Source organism: Chaetodon auriga, chromosome 24 (genome assembly GCF_051107435.1).
Source record: "Chaetodon auriga isolate fChaAug3 chromosome 24, fChaAug3.hap1, whole genome shotgun sequence".
Classification (NCBI taxonomy): Eukaryota; Metazoa; Chordata; class Actinopteri; order Chaetodontiformes; family Chaetodontidae; genus Chaetodon; species Chaetodon auriga.
Window position 1 is genome coordinate 7,594,187 of NC_135097.1, and position 18,401 is coordinate 7,612,587.

At 44.7% G+C, this 18,401-nt stretch overlaps 1 protein-coding gene across 2 annotated transcripts in view; it reads right to left on the reverse strand.

Annotated features, from left to right (window-relative positions):
- arap2 (ArfGAP with RhoGAP domain, ankyrin repeat and PH domain 2) overlaps positions 1–16,673 on the reverse strand; it is a 113,882-nt gene extending 97,209 nt beyond the window's left edge. For both annotated transcript variants that reach the window (XM_076725639.1, XM_076725638.1), the window contains exons 1-7: positions 16,519–16,673; positions 12,874–13,774; positions 11,609–11,691; positions 7,744–7,820; positions 7,357–7,421; positions 6,454–6,816; positions 5,518–5,587 (exon numbers count right to left, since the gene is read on the reverse strand). In XM_076725639.1, the coding sequence (XP_076581754.1) occupies positions 5,518–5,587; positions 6,454–6,816; positions 7,357–7,421; positions 7,744–7,820; positions 11,609–11,691; positions 12,874–13,703 (1,488 nt within the window). In that variant the 5' untranslated portion in view covers positions 13,704–13,774; positions 16,519–16,673. The remainder of the gene's footprint in view (positions 1–5,517; positions 5,588–6,453; positions 6,817–7,356; positions 7,422–7,743; positions 7,821–11,608; positions 11,692–12,873; positions 13,775–16,518) is intronic.
- Positions 16,674–18,401: the final 1,728 nt, after the last annotated feature.

The window sequence follows — 18,401 nt, forward strand, 5'->3', positions numbered from 1 at the left end:
ACCTCTGAGAAAAAGGCTTGTGGACAACAATGCATCCTTTACTCAGTGTTTCACCGAGCTGTGTGCCTGAAGGATTTTAAAGATGCTGCTTGCAGGCTGAGCTCTTCTGAGGCAAGTAGCAAGCCTTTTTAAAGCAATTCAAACCGGTGGCGATGTGGTTTTTCACATAATTTAGGTCTAATAATTAAATACTGAAGGTGTGTGTCCATGCAAGGCCGGACGAGTGATGTTATCCTTTTACAGTTCAATTTTATAAAGTCAAGCATTTTAGACTTTTGCTTTTTGAGATTTTCGACTGAAGTGGGGCTCAAGTCCAAGCATCAGGTTTATGCTTAAGCTGGAACCATTTGATTTTTGGGGTCTGTGCTGTAAACACAACAATAACACACTACAGGTTGAAACGGAGACACATTCATTTGAAGCCACCTGTCAAATTAAGTCAAATATTCACTCTGCTTTTAGCTCTGTTTTTGGTCTCCGCCAACTCTTTGACTTTACACAGTCAATTCATCCTTTGTGATCATAATAGTACAGATTAGTGCAGCTTTAAGGAAAAAACATAAGCATTTGTTGACTGTATTTTTAGCAATTATCTTTAAATTTAAGGTGGTAAATCTAGCTGAGGGGCGGCACCATGCCGAGATGTTTCTCTGTATGAATAATAAGTATTGGCTATCAAAATGAGGCCAGGCTGAAATGTACTGAAACCATGAAAAATTCAAGATAAATGTCACATATTTTGGGCATGGTTCTGGTGATCAAAATGAAACCGCGCATAACTGAAAAGAAACACAGAAACACTGGGGGTGTTACAGTCAGCGTCAGCTCTGGCATCTTGGGAAGACACAGGAGGGAGTAAGCAGAGGAGCTTTCAGGCTCGGCGAGGGAGAGCTTTGCAGCGTCAGACAGACATACAGACGGACGGACAGACAATCAGGCTGATACACTCAAAGACTGATCCGCGATCCTAAAACCTCATCTCCCCTTTGGCCTTCTATCCAGCCTCACCCCCCTCCCCCTCCATCCTCTCATCCCTTCATCCCTCCCAGCCACCCTCCTCACTTCCTCCCCTCACTACCCTGAAGCCAGGCTTTGGACTGTTTTCACAAACACACACACTCGCACGTGCACACACACACACGAGACACCACTCCGGGACCCTGAAGACTACATCTCAGGACCAAAGCGTTCTCCCGAGTCAATCCCGGTGTTGACGAAATCAGGCGAAAGGGGTGATTGATGAGACGGATTTGGATACAACGCTGCAGAGAGGGAGAAGTGAGACCGAGGATCTCGCTACTCTCCCACGCCACCTCCGCTACCCCGATGATGACATCACCGCGGCCAGAGACCTTCAAGCTGCGACTGCGATTAAGTGCGATTAGTTCTGTCTGGGGCTGACAGATCCCACAGGATTTTATACTACAAAAGAGTTTTTGGGTTGTCGAAAGTTTGAGAAAGAGAACAAGCATGGGAATGTTCCAGCGCGGAGGCATTTTCATTTTTGTGTACAGGTGGTAAAAATGGCACATGCTTTAAAGACACCATCATTGGGGAACCTGAATTATCTATGTAGCATTAGCCACCATAAGCTACTGGTCATGCCAGACCAAGGAAGGTTGTAGCAGCAAAATCCATGTGTGTATTGAATAGAGCAAGGTTGCATTTCATCGCTAATGACCACAACTATCTATTTGTAAGACAGAGGATGTGTTATAATCTCACTTGAATGGGTTCAATACTTGACAAATATCTGCAAAAGTGACACTCTAATCCTCCTCAGCTGCATGTAAATGTTAGCAGTGCTAACAGGGTAAATGTCAGCATGTTAGCAGTGTCATTGTGGGCATGTTACCTTAGCATTTAGGTCAAGCCTCACATGTTTATGAGACAATAGCAACTTGGGTAATAATAATAATTGCTGATAAAGCGAGTTAGTCAGCTGAGTTGATATATATGTGGCAACATAAATATCCAAATTAGGGCCTGATACTGTCTAGCAACATTTAGCAACCGTTGATCCAGGTTTTAGCCAATGAGAGCACCGGGGAGAAGGAAGACAAGATGCTGCTCGGCTCCTTTCCTTGGATATTGTAGTTGTTCATGCCAGTCCTATCAACCCTATAATCAACAGAGCTGGTCTGAGATCAGCTGTGTAGCACGCCTGCATCAACATGACAGCAATATGAGCGGCACAGCAATTTGTAGTCTGCACTCAGTACAGCAGCACACAAATGCATGTCTCTGCACTGTGAGGGAAAGCAAACCACCAGCTCATACTTCAATTTCTGACACAGACCGGTGCTGAGAGACTTCCTGTCTGTCCATGCAATCTTCCTCTACCCCCGCGCTCACCCTGTGGAGGTGGCACCGGGCGGCACGCAGGGTGGTACGGGGCCTCAGCTGGCCACACAAAGCAGGGATGACAGAGAGATTGTACTCGACCTCTCCGCTCACCCGAAACATGATGAAGCCCTCTGCTTTCTCGGAGGGGAGAGTCACATTGGCAGGATGACTTTAAAAAGTCCAAACAACAATCCCTGCTCTCTCTCTCTCTCTCTCTCTCACACACACACACACACACAGACACACAAAGGCAAACTTTCATCTTTTTCAAAAACTGTCGCGCCTTCGCCGAGAGTGACACAGAGTACAAAGTGCTGACTCGTTGGCCTCCCTGCCGATTTCCACTCCGCCGGCGACGGAGCGTGTCCTGACAAATAAAGCAACAAATGCAATGGAAAGAGAAAACGAGGCGAAAGAGAGAAAGGCAGAGGGAGCGAGAGAGCACGGAGGGCTATAATTAGTAAGTGATTAACGAGCCGGCATCAGACAGGTCCCACATCATTGATTGTGATGTTGTGCAATGCTGCTGCAGCGAAAACGAGCTGGCCCTGGGAAGGGCCGCTGAGGTCACCGCTCTCACACAAACACAAACACACACACACAGAAGTGCGTTTGTTCTCAGTCCAAGATACATCCAGTGGTCATTAGCGAAAACATGAGGGTAAAGCACATGGAGTCAGTCACTTGAAGACACAGGATTCATGCACTGAGTCTTTTTTTAAAAAAGGGTTTAAGCTTAACAAGACGAATGTCGTTCTCTCTATTACTCTGCTTTCAACAGTTTGGGAGATTTCATCGTACTGTATGTATGCCAATGGAAACTATTCATTTCTGTTTAGTTTCAAATCAGCAAAGGTGTGAAATGTACTTGAGTCGTATAATTGATCACAACAAAGTGTACAACCTCATCTCCTCCTCATTTTCATTCGTCAGTGTTTGTGTCACTGTTGACTGACAGTGCAGTTTAAGTGCAGATTGATTTGCAAAGTCTGCACGGCATCACCTCTCCAGTGCTGGAGCATCATGTTACAAACGAACGCACTTGAGTACTCAGATTACTTTTTTGTTGTAACGAGTAACATAGCGCACTAGCTTTTTCAAACAAATACTGTTAACATTTTACCAGATTTCCCTGTTCCCTTTCTTGCCACAAAAAGAGAAAATCCTGATGGATCCTCACTGTTTCTGTGTACTAGTGGAAGCTATCTGATCCTTTGGTCGTGTCAGTGCACTTGTGGAGCTCAGCTAGCGAGATGGTGGAGAGAGCAGCCTTTGTGTCGTGGAACTATTTGCATTATTTTGACTTTGTGGGTGAAACAGACATGAAATGCAAAGCGTGCCTGGATGATAAATGTCAGCGGAGACGAGCTCAATTTCAAATCTGAAGAAGCGCCTGCGAGTTCAGCGCAGCTCCACAACACTCAGGTACCCTCAGTTTCTATTTACTTTCATTTACTTCAAATGCCTCCAACTTTTGCAGTCATTGCAGTTGAACTGCCAAAAATATTCCATAATACTTTGTAAGAACTTGTTATGTTATGCAAGCCCTGGTACTCTCTTGTTTACTTGTAATCAAACATAATCATTAAGAAATAGGCGTAAAGGGGACACAGCTTCTGTTATTCCTGTTATTAACCTGCAGAATTACAGATTATGGGATGTACATGAGGCTGTGCAACTATGCTGGAGTCTGTACATCCAAAAGGTGTCAGATGTACAATCGACGATGTGCCCATTGAACAATATAACCAACATGTGCAAGGAATTGCAAATGGGTTTTCATTTCCAGTAAAGCAGAAGTACTCTAATTAGTTACTTTACTCGGGTAAGTGATGCTGTTATGTAACCAGTTACTTTTTAATGGCAGTAATCTTTTAAAAGTGATGTTACCCAACACTGTTGAGTGCTGACTCAACCATATCTGAAACACTGAGTATTGAAAAGTCAAGTATAAAAAGTTGTACTTGAGGCTAAATCATATTTTGGAAGTTCTTTATTTGATAAAGCTGAATTGAGTAGTTTTGCATATTTTGCTGCATTAAAATGAACGGTTAAAACACTGGAGTACCATAGATGCCACATGGAGATATTACTGAAAGATGATTTTAAACATTTTAGACATTAAGAAAAAACACCGGCAGTCGTAATTAGTGTTTTGTGATCGGCTTGTAGAATCACAGGTACCGCATTTGAAACATTACCCAGCCCTAATTACCTCACCACAGCAATATCATGTTGGCAAAGCATCGCTGCAGACTTGATATATACTGGATTGGATTACATAACTCAAATTAACTGCAAGCACACACACAAACAAACACACACTGCTTTGCAATAAGTTTAGATGTGGTGTTACGTGTTGTGGTTTGGAGCAAAGGGGGGAAATGGTGTAAAATCAGACTGGTGAGGCAATTAGAAATGAAAGAACTCAAAAAGGAAGCGCATATGGTGACTCAAAGAAAGGCCAGGACAGGTCAAAAAGGACACTGTGAGGTACGACGACTGCTGTCCTTCATTCAAAGGTGCAGCCAAAAAGGTTGTGACACGAAAACAACAGCGTCCAGACTGAACACGTGGTGGTTAAACCGCCGTCTCACCCACATCTTTGCCTGCATCCTCTCCAGGTTCCTGCTTTCTCAACCCCCGCGCTCTCACCCCACTCTTACCCTTTCTCCCCCTCCGTCCTTCCCTCACTCTGATGATAAGGCAGGCAGTGCTAAGCGAAATTTCAAACTCAACTGTCAGACAGAAGGAGAATGAAGAGAGGTACAGGGAGGGAGGATTGCTGAGGGAGGCAAAAAGAAAGGAGAGTCTCTCCCTCTCCTTCTTTCTTTCTGGGGGAACTGGTCAGGTGCCAACATCAATGTACTTTACTGTATGGCTGGGCGGGCACAGAGAGTGCTGGCCTGTCATGCATGGCATAATGTCGCGCTGTCCTTGCCACCATTTTTTACCCTGCCAAGCTAATGATGATAATGATGACAATGAGAAAGAGGAGGAGGAGAAAGAGAAGGGAACACTTAGAACTTGGCTCGGCTGCTTGCGGTATAGATTTCTGCGGCGGAGGGGTGAAATTGCTTTCGCCAGCGTGCGTGCGGAGGATGGAGGTGCGTCAGCAGGAAGCGGGAGGAGGGAGGGGACGCGTGGACGCATGCTATTTCTCACGCTTACCTTGTCATTGTTGTAGTAGGAGAGACTGTCGCCGTCAAACCTCACCCACCTCCTTTGAAAAACACAGTTTCTGCAAAGAGAAGAAGAGGCGCAAAACTCAGGTCGGGTCATTGGAGCAAATTAAGTCCAGTTTGAGTGAAATAAGAGCACAGGAAAAAAGAAAAAAACTGTCAAGCCAGCAAGGCAGTAACTAAATCCGCCCTGAACAGGTACTCATATTTCATCAAGAGTGCCACTGATTCATTAATGTCAAGAGTTGTATCAACAGCTGTCAATTAGGATAATCAAAACAAATGGCCACTTTCAATTTGAATATTCAACAGCCCAAGGGCAGGGTGCCAAACTTATGCATATCAGGTGGCGAAGGAGAATATAAAAAGGAAGTAATTGATTGATCGCTCCGGTTTTGAGCAACAGTGGCACCAAGAGACAAAGAAAAAGCAGCTTTTGCCAGAAAATGCCAAACTCATTGTGCGTCAAGGTTTTCTCCAATTTCCTCTGCTTTCCCGATGATGGTGCCAAGTATTATAGAGAAGTCTGCTTTGGGTTCGTGCATCTTATGCCATTTATCAGTTTCCAGTGGTCATCAAAGATAGATGACACACAGGGAAGCAGAAAAAGGTGCGCAGTGGAAAAGGTCTGCAAAGAAACAGGAAGCAGCGGTTGACTGACTGCGGTGACTTTCTTTGCCAATGACAGGAAGTGGCAGGAGGCACATTTCGTGTTGCCACGGTGAAACGTTGTGAAACTGGATGAGAACACACGCTGATCTTAATAAATATTCATAACATTCCCTGCGCCATGTGGAGCTGCAGTAAAACCGGTCTCAGTGAGGGTTTCGTGTCGTTTCATGTGTCATTACGTCAGGTGAGGAATTTCACTTGTCTGATAATGTCTCGAATCACAACTATCATCTTCAGCAGGACTGTAACCTACCCTTGAGGCGACAGTTTGTCCAGCCAGCCCACTTTGAGCACCTGGTGTTTGGGGGCTCCATAGAAGCACGCATATGGAGAAATATCAGGCAGTGCATCTCTGGTCACACCCCCCACAGCGTCTGCAGGCTGTGAGTAGAGGTCACACTCCACCATGATTAAAGACCCATCCTTAGAGCCAGAGGCTGCTGATCCAACAGCAAGACTCTCAGGGGTCACTGCGAAACTTTGGTCCAAACCAGCTTGCGGCAAGATGCTGGCACACTCGTCCACTGTCGAGTATTCGTCTTTGTAGGGGTCTGGGATAGTTGGAGCAGGAGGAGACGCTGTGTCCTTTGACTCTTTCTGTTTAGGCATCTTTTTTCTGCAGGATGAAGTTAAGAGAACAGTTCGGCTTTTTAGGACATACGTTGCATTGTTTCTGAGAGTACATACATTTACATACACATACATACAAACATACACACACATATGTGCATATTCTGCGTGTGAGGGAATATTTATCTGTGTGCTTTTTGCTCTCCTGTCGAGAGTCAGACAGGAAGATTGATACCACTCTCTTGTCTCTACATGAATTATGGAGCCAAATCCAGGAGCTGATTAGCCTAGCTTAGCATAAAGACTTTGGCTCAGCGTGGCTTAATCCAAAGGGGTCAAAACCCACATCTCTAAAGCTCACTGATTAACATGTTGGATCGTTGTTAGCTGTGAGTATTTTTTGGTGAACGGTGGCCGGACACAACGTCTTTGTGGAGCCTGGAAACCTCACGATGAAGACGAGACTCTTCACTTTTACATATCCGTTTGTGTGTGATAGGAGTAAACAAGATGCAACATGTTAATTAATGAGCTTTAAAGGTGCTGGCAGCGTATGAGTGGTCAGTCTTACATCAGCATACCATACCTCTGTTTCTTCTGTTTTATCTTGTCCTTAAAACCCTTCTGTAACCCTTCTTTAGCGTCTTGGACCTATGGAGGAGAGAGGAGATTAGCATCAGATGGAAAGAAAGCGTCCATCTTTCAGTCAGACACTGTTATCGTGTTGGTGCACTAAGCTGCATTAACTTTAGTGGCTAGGTGACATTTCTATTAACCTCAGGGGGCAAACTGAAACAAGGACATTTTCCGCTCTGCTATGTGTCCATGGTGACAACATTAACACGAAGAGGGAAGTCTGGTGAGCGGACCGTGGCTGAAACACCGCTGATAGTGTTGAAGATCCGAGAAACACCTGTTCCTCTTTGGTTAGCCGCTATTCACTGTCCACTAGTGGGAGTGCACGCCGTCTTACCAGAGCGCTTTCGGGGTTGTTGTACAGGAACATTTCTCCGTAAGGAGTGATAGGCGTCAAGGTTCTTTGAAGTGGAGCTAAAAAGGACACAGAGACAACACAATGGTAGTTTTGTTGTGGCATTAAAACTTGCAGGACACATTGTGAAGGCCTAAACGTGGTGCATGAAAGTAAGTAGCTTAACAGGATTGTTCCACTTAAATTTTAAATCACTCAGATGTTATAGTGCCCTTTGATTAAAGCAACTCATTGATCTGAATAAATGTGCGAACCCTTGATCCATGTAAGCAGTAAACTAATTAAATTTTGTTTAAGCATGCCTATCTCTCCGCCTCGGCCCTTTCCTCGCCCAACTGGGAGTATGATCCTCCTCAGTCTGCCTCAAACAGACTGAGTCCCTGCCAAGGCCATTTCTCTGTCTTGGCTCCTGCAGGGACCGTGGTCGGTGGTCGGTGGAAGCGAAGACGAAGAAGAAGAGTGACTCTGGCCAGACACTATTAGTCTGGAGACCCGGGGGCCACCCTGCGTGGGCCACAGCCTGTCACTGTGAAAAATGACACCACCCTCTCCTGAGGATTGTGAGGGCCAGAAGACGCCGCCACGGGGGCTAGACACACACACACACACGCAGACATCGGTGCAGAAGCAAATATGCACGCGGACGGCAGGGTACAAAGACTGAAACACCCTCAGACGCATAAAGATGCCTCGAGACGAACACGGACATAAAAGGACGGACAGTTAAATGAGAGCCGGTGCAGATGTGAATGTGCTACTCCTTAAAGCTTTACAGACCTACACTTCCAAACAATGCAGGCCATTACGGACGGACACAAAGGGCATGTTCTGGGCTTTATGAAGGGGTCAGTTTACTTGATGATGGAATCCACTCCAACACAGCCGCCCTCTCCACGGACAGGCTTGGTGGGCAGATAGCGAGCATCAATCATCATCTATCAGCCGACCTTCAGGCCACTCGCAATTCTCTCCGAGGGGCCGCCGGACGCTACTGTACTCAATTCCTGTCCGATTCCCTCTATTCTTCCCTCACTGGCTCCGTCTGCGGCTTCTGCCTTTGTTTCTCTCATCCGACAACACGGCGTCTTTATCTGCTCCCGACCAGACGCTCTCTCAAGTCGCAGTCTGGGAAACGGCCGAGATGCCGCCATCAGCTTGGAGTTAGTGAGGAGATTGATTTTGTTTGGAACGAAGCCTCCGCTCTTTAAAGGCGGGGGGGTTCCAGGTCAGCTGGTTATTATCGCTCCGCTGTGTCATTCCCACGTTGAACATGGAGGACACACAACCGCCGCCGTCTGAATCCAAATTAGTCACCAAACAATTTAGTTTTGCCGTCGCAGGTTCTCTGAATGCACGAGTGAGTCGTAAAACAAGTCGAGAGTGCTTTTCCTTTTTTTTTTTATAGCTGTTCTGTTTTTCTAAGTGATGACAATGAGGATGATATTATCATAATCGATCAATCATAAATTACCGAATGTCCCTGCTGGGGAACAATGAAGGTTGTCTCGTCTTACAATAAGGATTATTATGTTTATATTCTATTCACCATGCTATTGTTGTCAGGTTACTTAAGAAAGGTCCTGCGTGCTATATTTTTCAAAACTTGAGCAAAAAAGCAAACTGCAGTCTTATAAAATTCCCATCATCCTCAGCTGTACAAATCTTAGCATGCTAACACACTAAACAAAGATGGTGAACATGGCTAACACACTGCTAAGACCTACTAAACAGCAGCATTTGGCCTTTCAGCACTAAGATTATGCTAGCACGCTAATCTTAGCATCCGGATAAAGTGTCCCAGAGCCATCATAATTGATTCATCTCGGAATTATTTTGCTTGATTGCTTGTTTAATCCACAAAATGAGATTTTTATTATGGAAAATACCCATGACAATATCTGAGAACCCGAAGCAGTGTCTTCAGATTGTTTGTTTTGTCTGACCAACAGTCCCAAATCCAAGAACACTCCATTAATAATAATGTTAACCAGGAAAACAGAGTAAAGTCCCACATCAGAGAAGCTGAAACCAGCTAAAGTTTGATATTTTTACTTGACAAATTGTTTTAGGAGTAAATATTCAATCCAGGGCTGAAATGGACAAAACTATGGCCCTGGATCATATGTTTTACCTTCCAGCTCCAAAAATCCCCAGCTCCATCGAGGAGAAGTGGTATTCTTCCTGCGGCTACTCAGGTGTGCAGATTCAACAATATTCAGGAGGGAGATTGTTTATGTGAGCTGTGTGGTTTTGGGAAAAGTGGAGAAGGGGGTCTCATTTTGCTTTGCTGTGTACATACTATGATGATTTATGAGAGTTAATTTAAAAAAAAAAAAAAAATCTGGTGTATGGATGATCAAAAAATTCAATCGGCTGTTCAGTTTTGCTGTTTCTGTTTTCTGACTTTGGCTCAAAAACATGAAAAATAATACAGAATTGATTCTGATTTATTTCTGATGCAGTATTATACAGTACAAGTCTTGTCAGCGATTTATGAATTTTGCTGTGTGAAGGTGTGAAAGTCTTCCCCCAAGGTCACACCTGTCAGCAACACAGCAGTGTCACAGAAATAAATACCCGACACATTCATAGTGAATAGAAAGGAGGAAGTGCATTGAACTGAGAGGTGTCGGTGTGCCACTGAACAACCAAAGGACTTCAAAAGTAGACATACAAGTGCATTTACTATTGCTTTTTTAATCACCAAATATTTTCTCAAGTCCGTTGTGTTACTGCACAAGCACAAGACAGACAAGTGTTTTCTCAATTAGATTTGTCTCGTGAAAGAAACTTATTTTAAAGGGGAGGTGTCGGGGTGTTAATTAAAATTCTGTCAGCCTGCAATCGCAAGTTTTGATTGAACGCAACAACCGTTCCGGGGGACTGCACTGCACATTTTATTCAAGTTTTGGATCTCATCTCGGAATAAACTCTTCAAATATGCTGGGGTAAAATAATATGTCAAATAACGCCTTGCTAGGCCTCGGTGTGAAGGGAGATTTAGCTCCCCGTTTCCCTGCTCTGGGACCGTCTTGGCTCCCTCTCTTCCTCCGTCTCTCAGCCTGTTTTGCATCCGTCTCCTCTTCCTTCTTCCCAACCCGCTTCACTGGCTTGCCTTTCTCTCTAGTCTCACTCGCTGTCTTGTTCCATACAGAGAAAAAGTTGGAAAAACAAGGCCTACCAAGAGACCGCTGCAGCAAAGGTAAACGGAACAAGCAAGGAAGGGGAAGCCAAAAAAGGAAGGTGAGGGGGGATAAAGTGTAGAAAACGGACAGAAAACTGTTGATATGCTGCGCATGACTGCAAGAGACGTGGTCAGATACGGCCCCGGAAAGACTGCATGTTCACAGGTGTTTCACACACATTCATCCAGGCTGTCATCACAGAAAAGTGCCACATAATCCTCGGAGAACACGTCTACCTCAGCACAGAAAGCAGCTCACGTAGTATCTCATCAGACGAGACACGAGGGTCGACGAAGCCCAATGAATCCAGCGAGGGAGGAGGAAAAATTCAAAACATATTTGTACTGGTTGTACTACAAGCCTGTGTGTTGCAAAGTTAAACAACTTCTAAAAAACTTTGGAGAGCCGGGTGACAGCAATGCACACTCGGGTCTCGCTGAGGGACAAGATGTGAGAGAGCATATTCCCTATGAGATGTGCGCTTGAAACGGGGGCGACGCCGTTTCCCACGACACAGCTGCCGAACACCCCCACCCCACCCACGCGCTACCCTCATCTCCTCTCCCCTCTTTCATCCGGGCAAACAACAGCACCGCTGACTCTGCTGCCGAATGAAATATTCATGGCAGAGATGAAGCAGATGCAGCTGAAAGACTGTGTACCTTTCTGTATGCTGTTTCCACCGGTGGGACCCTCTGAGCCGGTTAGGTGTTCAGGGCTGGTTGTTTGCGCCGGTGGTGCGCTCCTGAGGAGAAAGAGAAATCAGTGGGTTAGAACCACCAGTGCAGCACGTGGGGAAAATAGGCAACACCGTTTAGACGTAAAGGCGTTCAGAATAGAGATGTGGAACTCTTAAAGTTTCGCAGTTCAAAAGTTCAACAACGTACAGTTCGAAGGCCATCGTACGTATACGGTACGTGGAAAGCAGAATTGAATATGAAATTAGAGGCCTCAGGTTCTCCATCAGCGTAAATCTGAACAGAGAAAGTTTCCATATTGTTTTTTTTCATTTTCATATTGGAAGTCTTGTTTTCATATTCATTGACGCCGCGGCGGTGTGCAAATTTATTTCACCGTGTGCTCCTCACCTTCGAGCTTGTTTGATGACTTCTCAAAAACTGCACATAAACTTTCATAAAGTCAAACTTTATGCTTAAAGGAATAGTTCAACATTCTGGAAAACACACTTATTTGCTTTCTTGCCAAGAATTCGGTAAGAAATATTATGATCACTTTCATGTATGTATTGTTTATATGAAGCTACTGCCAGCAGCCAGTTAGCTTAGCGTAAAGCTTTATTCGGATACTTAAACAGTCTTACTCCTTTTAAGAGTGAAGTTTGAGAATTTGAGACACTTATTCACTTTCTTCCCAAAAGTTAGATGAGAAGATTGAGTCTCATGCTGGCTAAGTTACCGACAGCAGCCGGTTAGCTTAGCTTAACAAAAGATACCCTATGAAAGCTCACAAATTATGTGAATAATTATATCTTGTTTGCTTATTTTATGCAATATCCAAAGTCTCTAATGTCTATAGAATAAATATGAAGATACTGCCAGCCACCAGTTAGCTTAGCTTAGCACAAAGACTGAAAAAAGGGGGAAACAGCTAGCTTTTTGGCTAAATCTGACACATTTACATTATATTGCTGTTAATTATTGTGTGTTGTTTGTGACAAATGAATCAATAAAGTCACTTCAGTTCATTTGTGGTGATTAAATAAATAAATGTATACATATAGTGTGTCAATAATGAGCTTTAGAGGTTTTGTTGCCTTTGGACAAAGCTAGGCTCGCTGTTTCCAGTCTTCGTGCGACAGTAAGCTGAGCTAATGAAGCATTTTTCTCCTCTAACCCTCTGCAACAAAGTGAGTGAGAGCATTTCCCAAAATGTTAAACTGTTCTTTTAAGCTTCACTGGGAGTGTACCTGTCCTGTAGTGCCAGTATGGTCGGACTGGGGATGTCAGGGACGGGCCGGTGCCTCAGCCGGTAGGAGCGAGTGAGCCGTGGACCTTTATGAACATTAAAACTGGGCTGTGCCTCATAGATGGAGTTTTCCACCATTTCACCACGAAAACCCCCAGTGTCGTCAGTGAGCGCTGAGTGGGGGCCCTCAGCAGGACAGGGGATGGAGTCGGTGCCGGACAGCGAGGGATCCTCTGAGGAAATCTCCCAGTCTGAGGGCATATCAGAGATGGAGAGGGACTCACTGCTGCTGCTGCTGCTGGAGGGCTCAGCGGCAGGGGCGCAGGCACGTTCAGGTATGGATGTCTGGATGTTCTGCGGATTGCGGGGCGCAGGCTGAGGCGGCCGCATGTACCGGCTCTCTGGGACGTCCTCAGTTTCAGGTCCCAGCCCAGCTCCTGGAGGCAAAGTCTGACTCCCCTCCAGATCACACTCTCTCCTCTCCTTTGGCTGCTGGTGCTGACATGAAGTCCCCCTCTTTCTATCCGTCAGGAAGATGTGTCTCGGGTGTGGCACGGGCTTCCTTCGGCGCCTCCCGTTCTCCATCCCTCCCTCTTCATCTTCCTCACCGCCGCTCTGCTGCTTCACCCCTAGCGCTTCCAAACTCCTGAGGATGCGCCTACGATGGCCTGTTGGAAACACTCTAAGCTCCAGCAGGCGCTCGTCTGTGAGGTCCTTGCACTCTTCCAGAGATCGATAGCCTCCTTGCTGGAAACATGAGGTATACTGGGACAGGCGGAGGGTCACGAGCCACTCCACGATCTCTTGGCTAGGCTTTGGAGCCTCCGACATGATGCTCTCGTCTCACCTCTGCCACATCAGGAGGAATTTCAGAAGATGTACCCCAGTAGTCCAGCTTTAATCTACAGACACAAAAAGAGAAACAAATAAGTGATGGGCAAAATACAGTTAAGAGGCTGCGAGTGCTGTCAAACAGAGTTTAATCTGTGCATGACTCCACTCTACAACGCTCCAATTATGTGCAGGTCAAGTTGAAACTGATTTTGTCTGCTGATGAAGTTTTAAGGGTTGAATTTTACCTTTGAATATCACTTTGATGACATCATTCTCTGACTCACAAAGCGATGCTAGTTCAACACTTTTGGAAGTACCTTACCGAGAGTCAGCTGACGGGATCGACACCACTCTCATATCCGTGTAGTGCTTGTGAAGCTACAGCCTGAGGACAGTTAGCCCATCTTAGCATGAAGCAGGGAGCGCTGCAAGCTCAATTTGGCTCTGTACTGCATACAAAAACCGAAGTGTAAAAATAAGTTGTGGTTTTAGAATCCAGGAAGTCACCGCGACACGCCAAGAAATAGTTGAGTACATAACCACCTGTGAAACCATAAATGTATTCTTTTTTTTTTTACATGTTAGTCTTTGTACAGATTAAACAAACAAAACATCCAATATTAACTGCTGAGTCTAACTGTGCTAATTTTTCTTTTCATTTTGGACATATCCAGACTAGCTTTCACCCCTTAATTCAAGCCTTTAAATAAAGCTAACTGCAGCTCTCCTGGCTGCAGTTTCACATTAACCTTGCAGACGTGAGCATAGTTTTGATCTTCTCTCAGCAATAAAGCAAACAAGTCTTAATTTAACTGTCTTTTCTTTTAAGCTTTCTGTGAAAAGATCCAGATTCATGCACTGCAGTGCGCAAACATGCCGGGCAACAAAACCCAAACCAAAATGTGCAACATTTGGGGATGAAGCAGCAGGAAACAGCAATAGCTCTGATGAAACAGCCCGCCTCCTTCACAGCGTGGCTCTCTGGCCAGGTTTTGGTACGCTTAAGGTCTGACATGTGAATCAAATAACAAACTGAATTTCCACAGAAAGTCTTCGTTAGTCCACATATCTTTTAATCTGCAGCACTCACCAGAGCAGAGTTAAGAAATCCAAGCTTCACCTCACAGCTCACCACCCAGTAACATCCACTGGTGATAAACCAGCTAATGGTCCGCTGTTGTCAAAGGCTTCCTGATTTCTTTCACACCATCTCTTCAGAGTCAAGCGCTGATGAGCTGTGTGGCAGAACGGCTCTAATCTCTCAGACGCAAGCTTTAAACTCACAGGATAGGACGAGATACATCGTCATCGCTGTCTTGTCATGTCCACTTGTACCATAGGTTGCAAACCTATGGTACACAGGGGACATGAAGTGTTACTTCTGCTTTCACGTTAACTCAATGCTGCAGCTCATGCGTGCACATACTGTACATTCAAGTGCTCACAGAGTGAACATGAGCAGATAAATGATCATCACTCAGCTCATGCATGCTCGTAGCAGAGGTCTTTTAAAGTTTTCATCTGATCAGCACACACCTTAGCTCACACACTGCCTCGCACGGAGAGACAAAATTAAAGTCCCAGCTCCGCACATGACTTTATTAAGTCCAACAGAGGCCTACGCAGCCTCTCAGACCTGCCCAGCTGTGTATAGTATTGTTAACATGCATGGACCCGTATTGGCTGACGGCCAGCGCAGGCACACGCCAAAGCTTGCAAGCACATTTGACCTGGCCTGCTTCTCCATCTCTGCCTTTTAGCGCACATACACCCACTCACACAATGTGCACACACACGCGAAACTACACTCCATACGGCCCACACATTCAGCAAACATTATTAAGGGCTGGATATAGGAGTTTTGATCCACAGCTACTGCCCGGTGTCAAAGCCCACAGAGTGTGTAGATCAAAAGCAGGGAAGAAGAAGAAGAAAAAGAGAAATTCACAAGATAAACAGCCTGCACATGCCACCTGGGTTATGAAGCAGCGTGCATAAACACACACATCACAAAGGCGTTCAGCAGCACAGCAATTTATTAAAGGGAGATATTGTTGCGTCTGCAAAACAAAACTCGGTGTGACAACACAGCAGAGCTGTGTGTCTGGCTGTGTCTTCTTTAACACCACAGGTATGGTTATACAGCAGAGGGGGTGAGTCACGGCGTGCACGCCCCTGCACTCACACTCACACACACACTCACTCACACACACACACACACCTCATACTTCTGCACATCCCTCAGCCAACCTACTCTGAACAAAGTCCAACGTGTGCCACCTTCCTGGTTTGAGAAAACACACCTGTGGTTGCTTATCCAATTCTGTATTTGAAATACTCATTATCGAGTCACGTTTGGAGGATAACTTAATTAAAAATGTCACTTAAAACTGCAGTAAAATCACTTTTGTAAAGCTGTCACTCCACGCTGTTATGAGCTGTACAACATGTTTTCACTGACATCTTAGAAAAGAGGTTCGCACGTGAGATGTGCTCGTGTGTGTTTACTGGAAAAGGACATTACACCCCTGTGAATATAATGTCAAAAGATACCAATTAAAGTCTGAGTGACGCAGTTTCACCTCACCTTCGCATTACACTTGCTCTAAAGTGCCTAAATTACCGGCAAGTGGCACAAACCGCTGCTAACGCGTCCAACTCTGACGCAGAGAAAAAAATGCTAATTTAATTTAAGCTAGTTTATTGGAGTCTCGTGCGCACTTTTGTCGGCTTTTGAGGAGTAAACACCTGGAGTTACGATGTTGACGTAACACGCCGCCTTGCGTGCGTCCCAGTGACTGGCAAAGCTTACCTGCCGGTTACAAACAGGAGGACGCTTCAGGCATCACCAGCACAGCTTCGCGCACTCGCCGTGTCCGGTGTCTGTCATCTAACGTCGCTGTGACTCTCCGGTGACTGTCGCGACTCCTCACATCGTGCGTTTGGACGCTCGGCTGTTTCCGTACCGTTCGTTCAGGCGCCGAGAGCAGCCACGCCCATTCCAGCGCGAGGCCGGGAGCTCAGGGGCAGCACTGAAAACTGTAACTGTCATAGACGGAGAGGAACTGAGCGCATATACTGCAATACTGCGTGTACTGTGTGGTACTCTTTATTCCACTACATTTGTCTGGCAGCTTTAGTTACTTGGAACATTTCAGATTACAATTTTTCATACCCTTAAACCGAATTTGGAGATTTTTTTAATGTGAATTTATCTGATAAACTTAAATTCTCCTACTTCTTCGGCTGAATTAAATGTTCGAAAGGCCTCTTGGATTGGCAGGAAGTTGCCTTGTCACAGAGCTGAAAACAGGGTTTTTCCTCATGAAAAGTTGACTTTTTACAGATTCACAGGACAGCGACGCTGCAAACATACAATGATCTTAAAGAAAACGATGCCTTGCTTTAGATTAAACTTCAAACTATCCCACTACTAAACATCTACAACACTAAAATGCAACATACTCACGAAAGCAGCAGTAATATTAATCCAAAACACCATATTTAATAGTAAAACACTGACAGGGAGCATTTTACTGCACAATGAGTACTTTCACTTTTGATACTTAAAGCATTTTTTTACTGGTTATACTTTTACCCGACTGAAGTATTGAATGCAGGACTTTTACCTGTAGTCAAGTAGTTTCACAGTGTGGTACCAGTACTTAAGTAAAGTATCTCAATACTTCTTCCACCTCTGATGTTGACAGAGAAATCAGCCTCTTTGAGCTCACGCTGTTCTCGGTAAACCTTACTCAACAATACAAATGTGTGCTGGCATGTGATAAACATGCAAGCACAAAGTGGAGGCACTTGCGATGCTTGCTGGGAATACGTGCATGTCCCAGCTTGATTCTGAGGCCTGAGGCTACACATTCAACACAGACAGGAATGCAGCAGGCTGCCTGGCACCCTTAATGAAGCGAGTCCTGTGGGAAAAAAAGAGCACTTTTCGTTTTATTATTGTCATCTGTCATTATTTGTTATGTTAGATTACTCGAATGGGGCAGCAGAATGCAGTTTAGCATTGAAGGTATACTGCATTGTGCTTTAAACCTGTCACACAGAAACAAAAATGCTATAAGATTATATGTGTGAGGCAGAAAGAGAATTAACAGATTAAACACTGCTGGCATATAAAGATATGTATATATTAAGTGTGTTCTACGAAAGCTACTACTGGCAATTATAATATGAATTAAATTAAATAACCTTGAACTTAAGTTTGAAGTTCAAGTTTATTTGTAAGTCCAACTATATGTAAAAATACAGTTTGGATAAAATAATAACCATTATTTCTTCAGATAAAACATAAAAGTTTCAAAACCATATTTTTAATACTTACATGTTTATTTCTTCCTCCATTTATGGAACTTCTTCCTGCTAATAACGTTTTAAGAAGTGATCAGAGAAGAGGGTGCAGTTAGCAGAATCAGCCACACGATGGTGACAGAGAGCAATGTCAGAGCAGAGCAGGCCTTTCACACAGAGGACATCCTCTCAGGTGACAGGAGGGAAAAACAAAAATAATTCAGAGTCAGGGTGTCGGTGTGGTTGATTCTGGCTCAGTACCACACTTCTCTTCAAATTTACGAAGCTTTTCAACTACAGTGGTTGTTTTCTGTTAAATATCACTTTGTGCAACAAGGTTTTTACATTGTGTTAACGACCAGATGTGATAGTCCAAATTCAAAC